Source organism: Dendronephthya gigantea, unplaced genomic scaffold, assembly GCF_004324835.1.
Source record: "Dendronephthya gigantea isolate DGI-Jeju-01 unplaced genomic scaffold, DenGig_1.0 000210F, whole genome shotgun sequence".
In the NCBI taxonomy this organism is placed as follows: Eukaryota; Metazoa; Cnidaria; class Anthozoa; order Malacalcyonacea; family Nephtheidae; genus Dendronephthya; species Dendronephthya gigantea.
In genome coordinates, this window is record NW_021163220.1 from 138048 (window position 1) to 159051 (window position 21004).

Sequence of the window (21004 nt, forward strand, 5' to 3'; positions counted from 1 at the left end):
CAGAACATCAGGTTTATGTGGTACTTATAATGAAATGAAATATGATGATTTCTGGACGTCTTATGGAACAATCGTAACTGACCCAGTAGAGTTTGGAAATTCTTGGAAAGTCGATCCTACATGTGAAAATGCAACTGCAGTAGACCACCCATGTGACGCCAATCCAGAGAGAAGATTGATAGCACGAGAGAATTGTTCAACATTACTTAAACCACCCTTCAGTAATTGCTCCAGTTATATCAATGCAACTGAAGAAGGATATATTGCAGGTTGTGAATATGATATGTGTGCTTGTGAAGATGATCCTGTTGTTTGTTATTGTCAAGCTCTTGAAGCTTACGCTGATGATTGCTCTTCCAACATCGAAATTGATTGGATGAATTTAGATGAATTCGCCATTTGCAGTGAGTAAATTCGCTAGATTACTATCCTATTAAGAGCTCAAATATGATGTAATAACTGCCTAAAATACCCTACCTAATGATACTTTTGTGTCTCTAACAAAACTCTCCAACTTTTGTCGTGACATGTAATGTGTAAAAATGAAAACCCACGTAATGATATTGATTGTTCACGTTTTTGATAACAGAAAATATAACAGGACGAATTATTCGGTACATTAATTCAAAAATCACATACTCCTCGTTAACAAACTAATCTCCTTGGGCCAGTTGTAAATAAATAAAACTAGTTGAAGTGCCTATATCACTCGTGGGATCTTTATGCATTTGAAAAGAACGTAAAAAGTTAGTTAATATATTAAAAAAAGTTTTTTGATATAGTGCAATGATTTCGAAGATACAAGCCTCTAAACTACCTGCGGTTCCTGAGTCCCAACCTCCTGGGTTTAAACACGGCTATTCAATTTGAAACTGCCTGTTGTTTACAGGAGCCTGGGACTCAGGAACTGCAGGTAGTTTAAAGGCTAGTATCTAATATATTAACTAACTTTTTACATTGTTTTCAAATGCATGAAGATTCCACGAGTGATATAGGCACTTTAACTTTTGACTGTAGTTAAGGAAAGAATTTGCTAATCAGAGTTGTGTTTTTCTGAGTTGACTATAGGATTTAACTATGAAAGTTTAGTTAAATAGTTTTATACAACCGGCCCCTGCTGCGCGGCTGATTGTTTTTGTAAACACTTTTATGATTAGTCATTAATTGCACCCCTTTTTGTTCGTTTACCGTTATTATTGAGTGGTCAAAAGCTTTACTCGAAACAAACGAGCTTTACTAACGCATTTTTCTTCATTATTATAATTATGAGCATGTTTTTTCCCCACAGGTACCCCGTGTGCAAGCGCGCCATGTTATAATGGAGGAAGCTGTACAAACGTTGGTCACAATTCATTTGAGTGTAGATGTCCTGCTGGATTTCTGGGAGATAGATGTGAAATGAAAGGTATACATAGAATAGAAATAGTAGACTAATAGACTAAAGCGGCTCATTTGTAGCTTCGTACACCAAATGTTTTGTTTTTATTGTAAATATTTGATGTTTTTGCTACGCAAATGTGTTGGTGCGTCGTTGTTGTTGTCAAACAATGATATATTGGCGAAGGATTACAGCAATGTCAGCATAACAGTTCTGCTCTTGGCAATAGGAAGCCTGCATGTTTATTTAAAAGGAAATTGCCTTTTTTCGCATCCTTCTTTAACATGCTACGAACAATGCCATACCCATTTAGCGCGTATGTGAAACTAATATTTTGTTAGACTTGCAGACCGTTTATTATATTGAATCAAAGATTGCTATTTAAAATGTACGCAAAGGTTTGTTTAAAAGCTATATAGTCCCCGATCAGAAATTAAGTGGGTCATTTTAATTTCGTTTACTAATCTTCCAATCTTTGTTTTGTATTTTTGCATAAGAAGGTACCATCACTCTATATAATCTTTTATATCATAACCTTTCATTGAAACATGAATAGAATGTCTTTTTATAACAACATTTTGAGTTTACGTTGTTGTTTATAGATCTTTGCCAAATACCATATTTATTCTTGTCAACATCATTGGGAACGGTGTCTTATAAAACAGAAAACTTCACAAGTATCCCAATGAAGGTTGACGATAGAGTTGGCGCCTTATTGTCATATGATGCTATCAACAAACGGTTATATCTCTATGTTGTTGGTGAAGGAATCACAAGTTATTATTTAGATGGTTCTGATGAGATGACAACAAACATCGGAAATGTAGACTTTTTCACCGTCGATGGAAGAAACAATTTGATATATTACTACCATAAATTGCATAGTAGAATATATGTGTACAATATTACTAGTGGCCAATCGCAAGGGACTGAAGTTGATGCTCTCTCAGATATATCTAGTGTAAAAGATCTGGAAATGGACATGATAAATGGGTAAGTCTGTTAAATATTGTTTTCTTAAGATTTTTTTCCACAAATATTTAGGTTTTCATTTTTATTTCACATGTAATATATTTTTTAACCAAAACGTTTTTAAAAATAATATATTATATTTGATGGCAGCAACTGTCAACTTTCTTTCAAATATTACTTTGTTGTTATTGCACGTAAGACTTTATGAAAATGCTCCAGGCTTGTTTAATTATTAGTTATGTCAGTGTAAGTTGGAATTGAGTTACTTTAATTTCCTTCACAGTTACCTCTACATAGCAAGAGCAGGTGATCCTCCAATCGTACGTTATAACCCAGCAGATAAAACAATAATGGAGTTCAATTTTGATGGCTCAGCTCAGTCAATTTCTGTGGATGTGTACAATAACGTCATTTACTGGGCAAACTATGATGGAATCAATCACAATGTTATGAAAACTAGTCTCAATAAGCAAACAATTGGTTTAAACATTAGTTATCCTGGGGGGGTTGACTTGACGTCTGATGTTCTAAATTTGTATGTCTTGGACACCAGCAACAACCGTGTTGATAAGTACTTGAAGACATCGTCAGAAAAACAAGGAAATTTTACCTACCATGTTACGATAAATGACTTGATAATTGCATATGGTGAGTTTCACTCTTTTTCTTACCTCAACGTACATCAAACATAAGAGATAAAGTTTCTAACATTACATTTTTTACTGACTTGGTTACTCAATTTCCTGTCGTTGTAAACATATTTTAAAAATTCATATTTTAGCTCTGCTCTGCCTAAGTGGGTTTCAGTACTACCACACACAATAGAGTATAACAGAACATGTGTTGTTATTGAATGTTGGTTTTGATTTTTATCAGCAGGCTCACAGAAAGAACTTATAAACATTCTATTCATTTACAGACCATGATGAATGTTGTGCTGGAACCTTCTGTCACGTGAACTCTTCGTGTGCAAATTCTCTGGGAAGTTTCAACTGCTCCTGCAACGAGGGATTTGCTGGAAATGGCACTTATTGTGAAGGTAAATTTGAATGTATATTAAGATGACGCTAACCTGCGCAACTAGCCAATGGATGATTCCACCTACAAAAAAAAATTATTCTAGAAGAATAAAATCTAACAACACAGGTAGAATAGTACTGGAGTGAAAATCCCCAGCCCCTTAGCTATATTGTCTACAGTTGCATGTAGCTCTAGGTGCATGTAAGCAATCGTGAAGGAATGAGCTAGACGACAACAAGTCATTCGTATTTTCGAGCAGTTTTGTATCACTGTCAGTGGAAACTGTGATTCCGTGCAATGGGATGTGTGATAACTGTGATTATTGAGACAAATTCACCTTCTTACATTGAAATGACGTTTTTTTTTAAAAAAATTCCGCCAATTATAGATTTTCTTGTATATGCCTATAGTTCTACTTTTCTCCAAAATACTTAATTGCTCATATTTTCAGGCTTGGATAATCTAACCTATAATTTTATTAGACATTTTTTACAAAAAATTTTTACATTTCTACACCATTTTTATGGATATCTAGTTATTGATTTTGAAACAAAGTATTTCAAATGATATTTTTCCTAACATGCTGTTTAAAATCTTTTAATGCCTCCTTTAAACTATCCCTGTATAATATAAAAAAAATTCAATAAAATAATTTAACAATTTGTTCTTAAAATATAAATTGTCAATAATACAGGATTACGTATTTGTATTAAGCAAAGATGAACAATATGCACTAAACCTCTATCAATCCATAATAAAGTAGTCTACAACTAAAATGATCTATTGAATTGCGACTATCTGTTATTGGACACTTACCCCCCCCGTGCCAAAAAAAACATTTACCCCACTTCTCAAAATTTTTCGATTCCGTTAAACATTTAATTGGTAGCCACCAAATTGGTCAAATGGAAAAAAAATAAAAGCAGTTCTGTTTGACGATATTAATTTACATTGTAGACGTCAACGAATGCCTAATGAGTAATTACTGCCACGAAAATGCTACGTGCAAAAATAAAATTGGGTCATTTAAATGTGATTGTGATGAAGGTTTCATAGGAGATGGTCGTGATTGTAAAGGTAACGTTTAGATTGTATATATTCAGTATCAATGATCTTTGCACCTTTTTCGCTCATAAATCAAGTCTAGTAATTCTCTTCCTTGGAAATCTGATAGCTCATTCTAAAATTTTAAGCAATATTTTTTAGCTACGAACTGCAGTCTTCTTTCTTGTGGCGAAAACGAACAGTGTGTTCGGGCAGATGATATCTTTAAGTGTATTTGCAAAGACGATTATGAAGAACCTGATTGCCGTTTAGGTAAGCTCGAGCATATGGCACATGTTCATATTTTGTTTTTAAATTTTTCCTACCACCAATAACTACTGAAATCTTGATATTTGTGTCTGTGAGTATATCTATGTATGATATATTCTATGAATATCTTTCCCCCAAATGATTGATATTTTTCAACGGTATACATCACGGTATACTACATTCAACGTTATACTACATTAAATGTGTATATTTCCACAGTAAAAGCCACCTGCAATGCTCGAGGTGATCCGCACTACTCCACATTTGATGGAAAACTCTTTGATTTCATGGGAAAATGCGAATATGTTCTGGCTAAGGACAGTGTGAACAACACATTTGAAATAAGACAAGTAAATGAAGAATGTGGAAATGGTGAACCTTCCTGTACAAAATCACTGACAGTGATGTTCCCAAATGTGACAATTCAACTTCTGCGGGGAAGTGTGACAGCGAATGGCATGACAATCTCATTATCAACAATGTATATGGGTAAGTAAACATGGCTTTAAAACTGTGCAACCGGTTTATCAAGACACGACCTAAAATCCTCCTGTTTCTTTCAAGTACTTTAATACGCTTGTAACATCATTCTTTTTTTTAGCCAACGGAGTGAAGATATCCCAACCCAGAAGTGGCATTACGTTGGTCGAAAGCGATTACGGTGTCGAAGTTGAGTGGAACAACGTTCATAATGTGAGAGTGACTGTGTTTGGTCGGTACCTGAACAGAACATCTGGTTTATGTGGAACATATAATCGATATGGCGGAGATGATCTCTTGATGTCAAATGGTACAATAGCAGACAATGAAGTAGAATTTGGCAATTCTTGGAAAACTGACCCTGATTGTGAAGATGCAACATTTGTTGATCATCCTTGTACAACAAATCCTGACAGAAATGCAACTGCAAGAGCCAACTGTTCAGCTCTACGCGATTCTCCATTTGATAAATGCTCAAGTTATATCAACCCAGACTCAGAGGGTTATATTAGCGATTGTGAATACGATGTTTGTGCTTGTGATGATCATCCAACTCTTTGTTTATGTCAAGCAATAGAGGCGTATGTAGATGACTGTGCCTCGTATGGAGTGAATATTACCTGGTTGAGTTATCCTCAATATCAGCAATGTAGTGAGTATTCACTTCCGTCTTTCTCCGCTAAATGAAGACAAATGTATATGTATTGTGTACTTAGCGACGTCGGATAAATAGAAACTGAATGGCTAAACTAATCTCTAGTAATGGCAGCCTCACGTTTTTTTACAACAGTACAACTTATGGTAAGGTTAACCCAAACTTATTCTCTATTCAGCTACTCCTTGTGCTAGTGATCCTTGTTTCAATGGTGGTACTTGTACAAATATTCATAGTAACTTTTCGTGTTCATGTCCTGTCGGGTTTACTGGTCACCGCTGTGAAATGAAAGGTAAATATTTTCAATTATTGTGTTGTTCTGATAAATTAAGGATGTTTTGCTTCACTCAGAACGATTTTCTACCCGATACTGTAAATCCCCTAATGGAGGATAACTTGCTATATGAATTGCAATGTAAGTTTCTAATGCCTGTACAAGATATCATAAAGTGTGGTGCATAACGGACAATTACCATCGCATTGCCACAAACGCAATGTTTGCCGGCAACATTCTGTAAAATGCAGAAAGTACCAGAATAATTCGCTGTAATACTCAAATAATATTCTTGAAATTTTCACTGCATGGTGAATTGCATGATACTAGCTTCAATTAAAGTAATCATTTAACGCCCGGGTTATTGTAACCGGCTGAAAGCTTTGCATATAATAAACACACGCGTTGTTCCAAAAAAATTTTTTAGTTTAGATACTGCATGCACAGGTCTTACTTACTTCAAAATTATTTCTTTTATTTGCATTTTGTATACCGTCTACTGATATTTGTAACTAAACGGCGGATGAAAGATTTTTATTTATTATTTTTATCGTAGTTGATGATTGTGATGATCTATCTTGTGGTAAAAATGAAGTTTGTGTCAGAGTTGGAGATACGTTTGATTGCGTTTGTCATCAAGATTACACAGGAGATGATTGTAAAGAAAAAGGTTGGTATACGTCTAATAGCACCATTATATTTTTAGGAATGGATTTCTTGTAATTTTCATCATTTTGTTTATTTCCGGTAAAAGGATTCTTATATCTTTTTGAGGACCTTAGATTTAATGTTTATTTCGGGCAAGGTGATTCTTATATCTGCGTATACAATCTTCTCTACGGTTTCGATAATCCTGTACAAGTTCAGTAAAATTTGGCTGAAAGGGATGACTGTCATCATCGATTTTGCTTCACTGTTTTAAAAGTTAATACCGCACAATATAATTTTGCTTCAAGTCACCGTCCAAATGTTTTTCGCAAATTACTGTTGATGGTTATGGTTTCATTTGAGATCGACCTCTCCTCTGTTATTATTCCGTAGTGAAAAGTAGTATCCTAAAATGTGGTCACTGGTAAACATAACGATTAAAAAAGACCCATTTTTCTTCGAGCAAAAAAGAACCATTCTTCACATTCTGTATTTTTCCACATTTCTAGTCGAAGCGACATGTGTAACTTATGGAGATCCTCATTATAGAACGTTCGATGGAAAACGTTTTGACTTTATGGGTAAATGCGAATATGTTCTGGCTAAAGACAGAGTAAACAACACATTTGAAATAAGACAAGAAAATGAACCTTGTGGAAATGGACTAGTAACATGTACGAAATCAATAACAGTCATCTTCCCGGGTTTAACTATCAAACTTCAGAGAGGAATGACTAATGTGAATGGTGGAGAGATCAGCTCGTCGACAAACTACGGGGGTAAAATTTTTCTTCTAGTTTAAATAGATTTACAAAATTTGTTGCGTGTTGATTTATTTTGATGCATTCATTAACTGTGGTTGGTAGTGACAAGTATACCGCACACACAAATTTACATAAAACAACAAAATGAACGTTCAGAATACATCATTACAAAAGATTGCAAAACTGCCACATTTTGGCTAACCACCATGCATCCAGTATTATTGGGGCTTTTTCATTTTTTTTCAGCTGTAAACGTTACAATTCATGGCAATGGTAGGACCGTCGTGACAAGTGATTATGGTGTAACTGTGTTTTGGAACAATGTTTATAATGTTCGAGTAACAATCGGAGGTCGATACGTGAACAGGACATCAGGTTTATGTGGTACTTATAACAAAATGAAATATGATGATTTCTGGACACCTTACGGTACCATCGTAGGTGATCCAGTCGAGTTTGGAAATTCTTGGAAAGTCGATCCTACATGTGAAAATGCAACTACAGTGGACCACCCATGTGACGCCAATTTAGAGAGAAGATTGATAGCACGAGAGAATTGTTCAGCATTACTCAAGCCACCCTTCAGTAATTGTTCCAGTTATATCAATGCAACTGAAGAAGGATATATTGCAGATTGTGAATATGATATGTGTGCTTGTGAAGATGATTCTGTTGCTTGTTATTGTCAAGCGCTTCAAACGTATGCTGATGATTGCTCTTCCGATGTCAAAATAACGTGGATGAATTTAGAACAATTTGCCATTTGCAGTAAGTATAGATAAAGATGTGAATATAGAAGGTAAACTCCATTGCGTTACGAAATTAGAATTGCAATAAAAGCATTCGTTTCATATCTAGACTAAAAAATTAATACAAGGCTCCATACGTTTCAGTTTTCTAGTCACAAGCGTTCATTATATAGTTGGTAAAACTAAAACTACAGGAAATTACCGTTGTAAACACTTAGACAAAATAAGACAAATATTATAAAAGGCTAAAAACTAATTTTACTATGCGATAGATATGGCAAACATTTTTTATACAACAAACTATAATTATGAGTACTTTGCCTCTGTTTTAGACACGCCGTGCGCCAGTGCTCCATGTTATAATGGCGGAACCTGTACAGACATTGATTCTTCGTCATTTGAATGTAGATGTCCTGCCGGATATATTGGTGCCCGATGTGAGAACAAAGGTAAATACAAATCCATTTGGACTTTTGTACGATAATGATCATAAGAATTTTTCAATGTCCTCGTGAACCATAGAATGGACATGGCCGATTATTTTTTCACCCGGAAGGTCTCGTTTAAAATGTTTCAGCGTATTGTGATGTATGAGGATACTCAGAGTCAAAGCGGGAATGCTTCAGCATGTCCAGTTGCTAACTCATGCAGAGTATAGCCCCATCACAATATTAATTCACCCGATCGAGTCCTATGCAGAATCGCTATATTTCAGCATGCCAGCGGTAGATAATACTAACTATATTTTATTGTACATTTGCCCTGCTGAATATGTTTATTGATCTTTCGTGCTGTTCGCATGACCCCGTATACAGATATATTAAACTATAAACCTGAAATATACATGACCAATACGATGTACCATGTCCCGGGCCTCCAGAACCACGGGGCAGCGGGGGCAGTTTTCTTTTTTATGCTCATAGACATCAAATATCTCATTTCGTAATTTTCTTTCTTCAATATGTTTGTGCTGCCGAAAGCAGAAGTACGCATGCAACGTTGAATTCCATAAAATTCCATTCTTCATTATTTTGAAGATTGAATAAAGACGCGCGCTGTTCTAAATTACATCATTTTCCTTGTTTGTCTTTGCAAACGAAAGTCGACCCTTTTTCGAGATTCTGTCCCCCCCCCAATCCTTGATTGCTTACGGTGCCTCTGACCATGTTGGAAGGGATGAGATGCTCTTTAATAGACTTAGACCCTATAATAAAATTTGTAATTTTCAACCTTACCATGCGCGATGAACACTACAACTATGACGAGACAATTCTATCATTAACGAAAAATGACTAAACGTCGACGTCTATTGTTTGCATAAATTGGAATTTTATTATCAATTTAGAGTACATGATTCACAGAGCATATTTTTAGCTAGTGTACAGATATTCAAATTTATATCTCAAGTTGCCGGTGTAATTTAGACACCTGCATGTGGTAGAGCGAATTAGCGAAGATAATCTTAGGTTTTTCAGGACAACATTCTTAGTTTGTATTTCTGTTATAGATCTTTGCCAAATACCATATTTATTCTTGTCAACATCATCGGGAACGGTCTCTTATAATACAGAAAACTCCACAAGTATCCCAATGAAGGTTGACGATAGAGTAAACGCCTTATTGTCATATGATGCTATCAACAGACGGTTATATCTCTATGATGTTGGTGAAGGAATCACAAGTTATTATTTAGATGGTTCTGATGAGATGACAACAAACATCGGAAATGTGAAGTTATTCACTGTCGATGGAAGAAACAATTTGATGTATTACTACCATGAACTGCATAGTAGAATATATGTGTACAATATTACTAGTGGCCAATCGCAAGGGACTGAAGTTGATGCTCTCAAAGATATATCTAGTGTAAAAGATCTGGAAATGGACACAACAAATGGGTAAGGCGAGCAAGGCTTGTTTTCTTACGATTTTTTTCAAAGATGTTTAGGTCTTTATATTAATTTTACAAGGAATATATTCCTCAACAAAACGTGTGTAAAATGAATATGTTTGATGACAGCAACTCTCAACTTTCTTTCAAATTGTACTTTGTTGTTATTGCACGTAAGACTTTATGAAATTGCTCCAGGCTTGTTTAATTATTAGTTATGTCTGTGTAAGTTGGTATTGAGTTACTTTAATTTCCTTCACAGTTACCTCTACATAGCAAGAGCAGGTGATCCTCCAATCGTACGTTATAACCCAGGAGATAACACAATAATGGAGTTCAATTTTGATGGTTCAGCGCAGTCAATTTCTGTGGATGAGTACAATAACGTCATTTACTGGGCAAACTATGATGGAATCAATCACAATGTTATGAAAACTAGTCTCAATAAGCAAACAATTGGTTTAAACATTAGTTATCCTGGGGCGGTTGAATTGACGTCTGATGTTCTAAATTTGTATGTCTTGGACACCAGCAACAACCGTATCGATAAGTACTTGAAGACATCGTCCGAAAAACAAGGAAATTTTACCTACCATGTTACGATAAATGACTTGATAATTGCATATGGTGAGTTTCGCTCTTTTTCTTACTTCAATTTACATTAAACATAAGACATAAAGTTACTGACATTACATTATTTTTACTCACTTGGTTACTCAATTTCTTGTCGTTCTAAACATATTTTATAAAATAAATTCTTATTTTTGCTCTGCTCTCAGTATAACAGAACATGTGTTATTATTGAATGTTGGTTTTGATTTTTATCAACAGGCTCACAGAAAGAACTTATAAACATTCTATTCATTTATAGACCATGATGAATGTTGTGCTGGAACCTTCTGTCACGTGAACTCTACATGTGCAAATTCTCTTGGAAGTTTCAACTGCTCCTGTAATGAGGGATTTGCTGGAAATGGCACTTATTGTGAAGGTAACTTTGCATGTATATTAAAATGACACTAACCTGCGCAACTAACCAATGGATGATCCCTACTTAAATACTTAACTGCTTTTTTCAGATATGGGTAATCTAACCTATAATTTTTATTCATTTGAATTAATTTTTAATTCCTGAATGTAAATAATTGTGTGAAGAATTTCCTCTATATTACACATTTCTTGAGGAAAAGTTTACATATCTACATAATTTTTATGCATATCTAGTTATTGATCTTAAAACAAAGTGTTTCAAATGATATTTTTCCTAACATGCAGTTTAAAATCTTTTAATGCCTTCTTTAAACTACCCCCTGTATAATATAACAAAACCAATAAAATTACAAAGTTTATTCTCAAAATATAAATTGTCAATATTACAGCATTACGAATTTCTATTAAGCCAAGATAAACAATTTGTACTAAAACTCTATCAATCTGTAATAAAGTAGTCTACAACTTAAATCATCAATTGAAATACAGACTATCTGTTATCGGACATTTGGTAGTCACCAAATTGGTCAAATCGGAAAAAATAAAAGCAGCTCTATTTAACGATATTAATTTACATTGTAGACGTCAACGAATGCCTAATGAGCAATTACTGCCACGAAAATGCTACGTGCAAAAATAAAATTGGTTCATTTGAATGTGATTGTGATGAAGGTTTCATAGGAGATGGTCGTGATTGTAAAGGTAACGTTTAGATTGTATATATTCAGTAGCAATGATCTTTGCACCTTTTACGCTGATAAATCAAGTCTAGTAATTCTCTTCCTTGGTTTATGGATAGCTCATTTTAAAATTTTAAGCAATATTTTTTAGCTACGAACTGCAGTCTTCTTTCCTGTGGCGAAAACGAACAGTGTGTTCGAGCAGATGATATCTTTAAGTGTATTTGCAAAGACGATTATGAAGAACCTGATTGCCGTTTAGGTAAGCTCGAGCATATGGCACATGTTCATATTTGTTTTTAAACTTTTCCTACCACCAATGCTTACTGAAATCTTCATATTTGTGGCTGTGAATATATCTATGATATATTTTATGAATATCTTTTCCCCCAAATGATTGATATTTTTCAACAGTATATACATCACGGTATACTGCATTCAACGTTATACAACATTCAATGTGTATATTTCCACAGTAAAAGCCACCTGCAATGCTCGAGGTGATCCGCACTACTCCACATTTGATGGAAAACTCTTTGATTTCATGGGAAAATGCGAATATGTTCTGGCTAAGGACAGTGTGAACAACACATTTGAAATAAGACAAGTGAATGAAGAATGTGGAAATAGTGAACCTTCCTGTACAAAATCACTGACAGTGATGTTCCCAAATGTGACAATTCAACTTCTGCGGGGAAGTGTGACAGTGCATGGCACGACAATCTCACTATCAACAATGTATATGGGTAAGTAAACATGGCTATATTCGTTTGTGGGAATTTACTGCTCCTCTCCTTGATTTTTTTATCTACTGGATATTACACATATTAGTCATAATTTTGTCTATTCACTAATAATATGTTATCTATACAATTGTATTTAGCCAAAATATTATCCTGATGTGTGAAGTTAAATCCTCTATATAGTTATGTACATGCGTAATATGCGTAAATCAAGACAGGACGTAAAGTCCTCCTGTTTCTTGCAAGTACTTTAATACGCTTGTAACATCATTTTTTCTTTTAGCCAACGGAGTGAAGATATCCCAACCCAGAAGTGGCATTACGTTGGTCGAAAGCGATTACGGTGTCGAGGTTGAGTGGAACAACGTTCATAATGTGAGAGTGACTGTGTTTGGTCGGTACCTGAACAGAACATCTGGTTTATGTGGAACATACAATCGATATCGCGGAGATGATTTCTTGATGTCAAATGGTACAACAACAGACAATGAAGTAGAATTTGGCAATTCTTGGAAAACTGACCCTAGCTGTGAAGATGCAACATTTGTTGATCATCCTTGTACAACAAATCCTGACAGAAATGCAACTGCAAGAGCCAACTGTTCAGCTCTACGCGATTCTCCATTTGATAAATGCTCAAGTTATATCAACCCAGACGCAGAGGGTTATATTAGCGATTGTGAATATGATGTTTGTGCTTGTGATGATCATCCAACTGTTTGTTTATGTCAAGCAATAGAGGCGTATGTAGATGACTGTGCCTCGTATGGAGTGAATATTACCTGGTTGAGTTATCCTCAATATCAGCAATGTAGTAAGTAATCAATTCCGTCTTTATCTGCTAAATGAAGACAAATGTAAATGTATTGTGTACTTAGCGACGTCGGATAAATAGAAAATGAATGGCTAAACTAATTTCTAGTAATGGCAGCCTCACCTTTTTTTACAACAGTACAACTTATGATAAGGTTAACCCAAACTTATTCTCTATTCAGCTACTCCTTGTGCTAGTGATCCTTGTTTCAATGGTGGTACTTGTACAAATATTCATAGTAACTTTTCGTGTTCATGTCCTGTCGGGTTTACTGGTCACCGCTGTGAAATGGAAGGTAAATATTTTATGTTTTTTTCTGATAGAGTAAATTAAGGCTGTTTTGCTTCACTCAGAATGATTTTCTATTTGATATTGTAAAAGCCTTAATGGAGGACAACTTGCTATATAAATTGCAATGTAAATTTTTAATACCTGTAAAAGATATCATAAAGTGTGGTGCATAACGGACAATTAGCATCGCATTGCTACAAACGCAATGTTTGACGGCAACATTCTGTAAAATGCACAAAGTACGGAAATAATTCGCTGTAATACTCAAATAAGATTCTTGAAATTTTCACTGCATGGTGAATTGCATGATGATAGCTTCGATTAAAGTAATCATTTAACGCCTGGGTTAACTAGCCGAAAGCTTTCCATATAATAAATACACACGTTGTTCCAAAATAAATTATTAGTTTGCACAAGTCTTACTGCCTGCAAAATTATTTCTTTTGTTTGCATTTTGTATACCGTCCACTGATATTTGTAACTGAACGGCGGACGAAAGGTTTTTATTTATTATTTAATTTAGTTGATGATTGTGATGATCTATCTTGTGGTGAAAATGAAGTTTGTGTCAGAGTTGGAGATACGTTTGATTGCGTTTGTCATCAAGATTATACAGGAGATGATTGTAAACAAAAAGGTTGGTATGCGCGTCTAATAGCACCATTATATTTTTTAGGAATGGTTTCTGGTAATTTTCATTCATTTTAAGGACCTTAGATTTAATGTTTATTTCGGGCAAATGTTTATTTACATCGGTGTATACAATTTTCTACGGTTTGGAACATCATGTACAAGTTCAGTAAAATTTGGCTGAAAAGGATGACTGTCATAATCGATTATGCTTCTCTGTTTTAAAAATTAATACCACACAATATCATTTCGCTCCAAGTCACTGTCCAAATGCAATTCACGAATTACTGTTGATGGTTATGGTTTAACTTGAGATCGACCTCTCCTGGGTTATTATTCCGTAGTGAAAAGTAGTGTCCTAAAATGTGGTCACTGGTAAACATAACGATTAAAAAAGAGCCATTTTTCTTCGAGGAAAAAAGAACCATTTTTCACATTCTGTATTTTTTCCACATTTCTAGTCGAAGCGACGTGTGTAACTTATGGAGATCCTCATTATAGAACGTTCGATGGAAAACGTTTCGACTTCATGGGTAAATGCGAATATGTTCTGGCTAAAGACAGAGTAAACAACACATTTGAAATAAGACAAGAAAATGAACCTTGTGGAAATGGACTAGTAACATGTACAAAATCAATAACAGTCATCTTTCCGGGTTTAACTATCAAACTTCAGAGAGGAATGACTAATGTGAATGGTGGAGAGATCAGCTCGTCGACAAACTACGGGGGTAAATTTTTTTTTCTAATCTAAATAGATTTACAAAATTTGTTGCGTGTTGATTTATTTTGATGCATTCTATAACTGTGGTTGGTACTGACAAGTATACCGCACACACAAATTTACATAAAACAACAAAATGAACGTTCAGAATACATAATTACAAAAGATTGCAAAATTGCCACATTTTGGCTAACGATGCATGCAGTATTATTAGGGCTTTTTCATTTTTTTCAGCTGTAAACGTTACAATTCATGGCAATGGTAGGACCGTCGTGACAAGTGATTATGGTGTAACTGTGTTTTGGAACAATGTTTATAATGTTCGAGTAACAATCGCAGGTCGATACGTGAACCGAACATCAGGTTTATGTGGTACTTATAACAAAATGAAATATGATGATTTCTGGACACCTTACGGTACCATCGTAGGTGATCCAGTAGAGTTTGGAAATTCTTGGAAAGTCGATCCTACATGTGAAAATGCAACTACAGTGGACCACCCATGTGACGCCAATGCAGAGAGAAGATTGATAGCACGAGAGAATTGTTCAGCATTACTCAAGCCACCCTTCAGTAATTGTTCCAGTTATATCAATGCAACTGAAGAAGGATATATTTCAGATTGTGAATATGATATGTGTGCTTGTGAAGATGATTCTGTTGCTTGTTATTGTCAAGCGCTTCAAACGTATGCTGATGATTGCTCTTCCGACGTCAAAATAACGTGGATGAATTTAGAGCAATTTGCCATTTGCAGTAAGTATAGATAAAGATGTGAATATAGAAGGTAAACTCCATTGCGTTACGAAATTAGAATTGAAAATAAAAGCATTCGTTTCATATCTAGACTAAAAAATTAATACAAGGCTCCATACGTTTTAGTTTTCTAGTCACAAAGGTTCGTTATATAGTTGGTAAAACTAAATCTAATGCAAATTGCCGTTGTAAATACTTTACAAAAATAAGAAAACTATTATTAAAGGCTAAAAACTAATTTTACTATGCGATAGATATGGCAAACTTTTTTATACAACCAACAATTATATGAGCACTTCGCCTCTGTTTTAGACACGCCGTGCGCAAGTGCTCCATGTTATAATGGCGGAACGTGTACAGACATTGATTCTTCGTCATTTGAATGTAGATGTCCTGCCGGATATATTGGTGCCCGATGTGAGAACAAAGGTAAAAAAAAATCCATTTGGACTTTTGTACGACAATAATTATAACAATTTTTCAATGTCTTCATGAAGCATAGAATGGACCTTATTCTTTTCCTTTTCCCAATTGCTAATTCATGCAGAGTATAGCATCATCATGCACAGTATTAATTCACCCATCTAGTCATATTCACCATCGCTATAGATAATAATAACTTTATTTTAATATATATTTGCGCTGCTGAATATGTTTTTTGATCTTAAGGCCGGCGCACACTAGAGCTATGTGCTTAGCAAAAAGTCATTCGTGGCCATTGCCGTAGCCAGTTGCTCTCGTTTGCGGGCGACTTTTCCGGGGACTTTGGTCATTCGTGCCACTTACGGCTAATATCTGGCATATTTGATAATTTCTGCCTCGCGCACCGAAATCTTTCCGTGTGCGGCGAAATGAAAGCTATCTGCTTATGGATTGTCTGAACAGCGCATGCGTAATATACGAAAGTAAACATCCAAGATGGCGAACAGTTTGCAAAAAATAAAATTATGGATGAAAGTGAAGACGAAGAGGTGTTGTTATTTTTACGTGGACGAAGCGATGGATCATGAGACGATATGGTCAAGGAGCTTTCGCAATCTTGTTCAAGTACTAAACTCAGAAGAGCCAGAGCAATTTGACAATTTCGACAATACCGTCATCTTGTCAGGCAATCATTTGAAATAATTTTTAACATTGTGAATCCGTTGACGCAACAGCAGCAAAAATGACAACACCTCTTCGTCTTCACTTTCACCCATAATTTTATTTTTTGCAATCTGTTCGCCATATTGGACTTTTGGTTATTTTTGTATATTACACATGCGCTGTTAAGACAATCCATAAGCAGATAGCGTTCAGTTTGGCGCACACGAAAGATTTCGGCACGCGAGGCAGAAATTATCAAACATGCTAGATATTTGCCGTAAGTGGCACGAATGACCAATATAGCTCGAGTGTGCGCAGGCCTTTAGGTGCTGTTCGCATGACCCCGTATACAAGTATATTTAACTATAAACCTGAAATACATTACCAATACGATGCACCATGTCCTTGGCTGCCGCAACCACGGGGGCAGTTTGCTCTTTTTATGCTCATAGACATTGAATGTCTCATTTCGTAATTTCGTTCTTCAATATGTTTGTGCTGCCGAAAGCAGAAATACGCATGCAACGTTGAATTCCATAAAAATCCATTCTTCATTTGAACTGACACACATCTAAAATACATTATTTTCCTTGTTTGTCTTTGCAAACTAAAGTCGACCCTTTTTGGAAATTCTGTCACCCCCCCCCCAACCCTTAATTGCTTATGGCGCCTCTGACCATGTTCGAAGGGATGAGATGCTCTTTAACAGGCTTAGACCCTATAATAAAGTTTGTAATTTTCAACCTTACCATGCGCGATGAACACTACAACTACAACGAGACAATCTCATCAGCGAAAAATGACTAAACGTCGACTTCTATTGTTTGCCTAAATTGGAATTTTAATATCAATTTAGAGTAAATGATTCACAGAGGATATTTTTAGCTAGTGTACAGATATTCAAATTTATATCTCAAGTTTTCGGTGTAATTTAGACGGCCTGCATGTGATAGAATGAATTAGCCGAAGATAATGGTAGGTTTTTTCAGCACAACATTCTTAGTTTGTATTTCTGTTGTAGATCTTTGCCAAATACCATATTTATTCTTGTCAACATCATCGGGAACAGTGTCTTATAATACAGAAAACTCCACAAGTATCCCAATGAAGGTTGACGATAGAGTTGGCGCCTTATTGTCATATGATGCTATCAACAGACGGTTATATCTCTATGTTAATGGTGAAGGAATCACAAGTTATTATTTAGATGGTTCTGATGAGATGACAACAAACATCGGAAATGTGAAGTTATTCACTGTCAATGGAAGAAACAATTTGATGTATTACTACCATGAACTGCATAGTAGAATATATGTGTATAATATTACTGGTGATCAATTGCCAGCGATTGAAGTTGATGCTCTCAAAGATATATCTAGTGTAAAAGATCTGGAAATGGACACAACAAATGGGTAAGCGAGCAAGGCTTGTTTTCTTACGATTTTTTTCAAAAATGTTTAGGTTTTTATATTAATTTTACAAGGAATATATTCCTCAACCAAAACGTGTATAAAATGAATATATTTGATGACAGCGACTCTCAACTTTCTTTCAAATTGTACTTTGTTGTTATTGCACGTAAGACTTTATGAAATTGCTCCAGGCTTGTTTAATTATTAGTTATGTCTGTGTAAGTTGGTATTGAGTTACTTTAATATCCTTCACAGTTACCTCTACATAGCAAGAGCAGGTGATCCTCCAATCGTACGTTATAACCCAGCAGATAACACAATAATGGAGTTCAATTTTGATGGTTCAGCGCAGTCAATTTCTGTGGATGAGTACAATAACGTCATTTACTGGGCAAACTATGATGGAATCAATCACAATGTTATGAAAACTAGTCTCAATAAGCAAACAATTGGTTTAAACATTAGTTATCCTGGGGCGGTTGAATTGACGTCTGATGTTCTAAATTTGTATGTCTTGGACACCAGCAGCAACCGTATTGATAAGTACTTGAAGACATCGTCCGAAAAACAAGGAAATTTTACCTATCATGTTACGATAAATGACTTGATAATCGCATATGGTGAGTTTCGCTCTTTTTCTTACTTCAACGTACATCAAACATAAGAGATAAAGTTTCTGACGTTACATTATTTTTACTGACTTGGTTACTCAATTTCCTGTCGTTCTAAACATATTAATTTTTAAGAATACATATTTTAGCTCTGCTCTGCCTAAGTGTGTTTCAGTGCTACCACACACAATAGAGTATAACAGAACATGTGTTGTTATCGAATGTTGGTTTTGATTTTTATCAGCAGGCTCGCAGAAAGAACTTATAAACATTCTATTCATTTACAGACAATGATGAATGTTGTGCTGGAAGCTTCTGTCACGTGAACTCTTCGTGTGCAAATTCTCTTGGAAGTTTCAACTGCTCTTGCAATGAGGGATTTGCTGGAAATGGCACTTATTGTGAAGGTAACTTCGCATGTATATTAAAATGACGCTAACCTGCGCAACTAGCCAATGGATGATTCCTACTTAAATACTTAATTGCTTACCAAATATAACCAAATTGGTCAAATGGGAAAAAAAATAAAAGCAGCTCTGTTTAATTTATATTGTAGACGTCAACGAATGCCTAATGAGCAATTACTGCCACGAAAATGCTACGTGCAAAAATAAAATTGGGTCATTTAAATGTGATTGTGATGAAGGTTTCATAGGAGATGGTCGTGATTGTAAAGGTAACGTTTAGATTGTATATATTCAGTATCAATGATTTTGCACCTTTTACGCTAAGAAATGAAGTTTAATAATTCTCTAGCTTGGTTTATGGAAATCTGATAGCTCATTTTAAAATTTTAAGCAATATTTTTTTAGCTACGAACTGCAGTCTTCTTTCTTGTGGCGAAAACGAACAGTGTGTTCGAGCAGATGATATCTTTAAGTGTATTTGCAAAGACGATTATGAAGAACCTGATTGCCGTTTAGGTAAGCTCGAGCATATAGCACATGTTCATATTTGTTTTTAAACTTTTCCTACCACCAATACTTACTGAAATCTTCATATTTGTGGCTGTGAATATATATATGATATATTCTATGAATATCTTTGCCCCCAAATGATTGATATTTTTCAACGGTATACATCACGGTATACTACTTCAACGTTATACAACATTCAATGTGTATATTTAAACAGTAAAAGCCACCTGCAATGCTCGAGGTGATCCACACTACTCCACCTTTGATGGAAAACTCTTTGATTTCATGGGAAGATGCGAATATGTTCTGGCTAAGGACAGTGTGAACAACACATTTGAAATAAGACAAGTAAATGAAGAATGTGGAAATGGTGAACCTTCCTGTACAAAATCACTGACAGTGATGTTCCCAAATGTGACAATTCAACTTCTGCGGGGAAGTGTGACAGCGAATGGCATGACAATCTCATTATCAACAATGTATATGGGTAAGTAACATGGCTATATTGATTTGTGAGAATTTACTGCTCCTGTCCTTGATTTTTTTATTTATAGGATATGACTCATATTAGCCATAATTTTGTCTATTTACTAATAATATGTTATTCATAGAATTGTATTTAGCCGAAATAATATCCTGAAGCGTAAAATCAAATCTTCTATGTAGCTATATGTGCATGTGTAATTTCTTAAACCGCTGCTGAGTGAACTTGGGGACAAACCGACGACCCATTGTACAGTTGCATTACGAAACTTAGATCTCTGGATATAAGACGATTCAATTGAACTTCTCGCATTATAACGTTTCTTTCATTTAAAATTGTGTAACCTGTTTATCAAGACAGAACCTAAAATCCTCGTGTTTCTTGCAAGTACTTTAATACGCTTGTAACATCATTATTTCTTTTAGCCAACGGAGTGAAGATATCCCAACCCAGAAGTGGCATTACGTTGGTCGAAAGCGATTACGGTGTCGAAGTTGAGTGGAACAACGTTCATAATGTGAGAGTGACTGTGTTTGGTCGGTACCTGAACAGAACATCTGGTTTATGTGGAACATACAATCGATATGGCGGAGATGATTTCTTTATGTCAAATGGTACAATAACAGATAGTGAAATAGAATTTGGCAATTCTTGGAAAACTGACCCTAACTGTGAAGATGCAACATTTGTTGATCATCCTTGTAAAACAAAATCCGGACAG

At 35.2% G+C, this 21004-nt stretch overlaps 1 protein-coding gene across 1 annotated transcript; it reads left to right on the plus strand.

The window, feature by feature from the left end:
* On the plus strand, window positions 1–20984 carry LOC114539649 (IgGFc-binding protein-like; the record flags this gene model as incomplete). The annotated part of the gene is made up of 33 exons (XM_028560263.1): window positions 1–404; window positions 1289–1405; window positions 1981–2371; window positions 2634–2998; window positions 3270–3389; window positions 4328–4447; window positions 4577–4687; window positions 4904–5173; window positions 5286–5816; window positions 5998–6111; window positions 6650–6763; window positions 7251–7520; window positions 7752–8273; window positions 8587–8703; window positions 9762–10152; window positions 10408–10772; window positions 11017–11136; window positions 11718–11837; window positions 11967–12077; window positions 12292–12561; window positions 12842–13372; window positions 13554–13667; window positions 14187–14300; window positions 14755–15024; window positions 15252–15773; window positions 16086–16202; window positions 17881–18271; window positions 18527–18891; window positions 19170–19289; window positions 19439–19558; window positions 19695–19805; window positions 20017–20286; window positions 20709–20984. Coding segments are annotated over exons 1-33 (8230 nt in total), but the record flags the coding sequence as incomplete, so codon positions are not given.
* Between the last annotated feature and the right edge of the window lie 20 nt (window positions 20985–21004).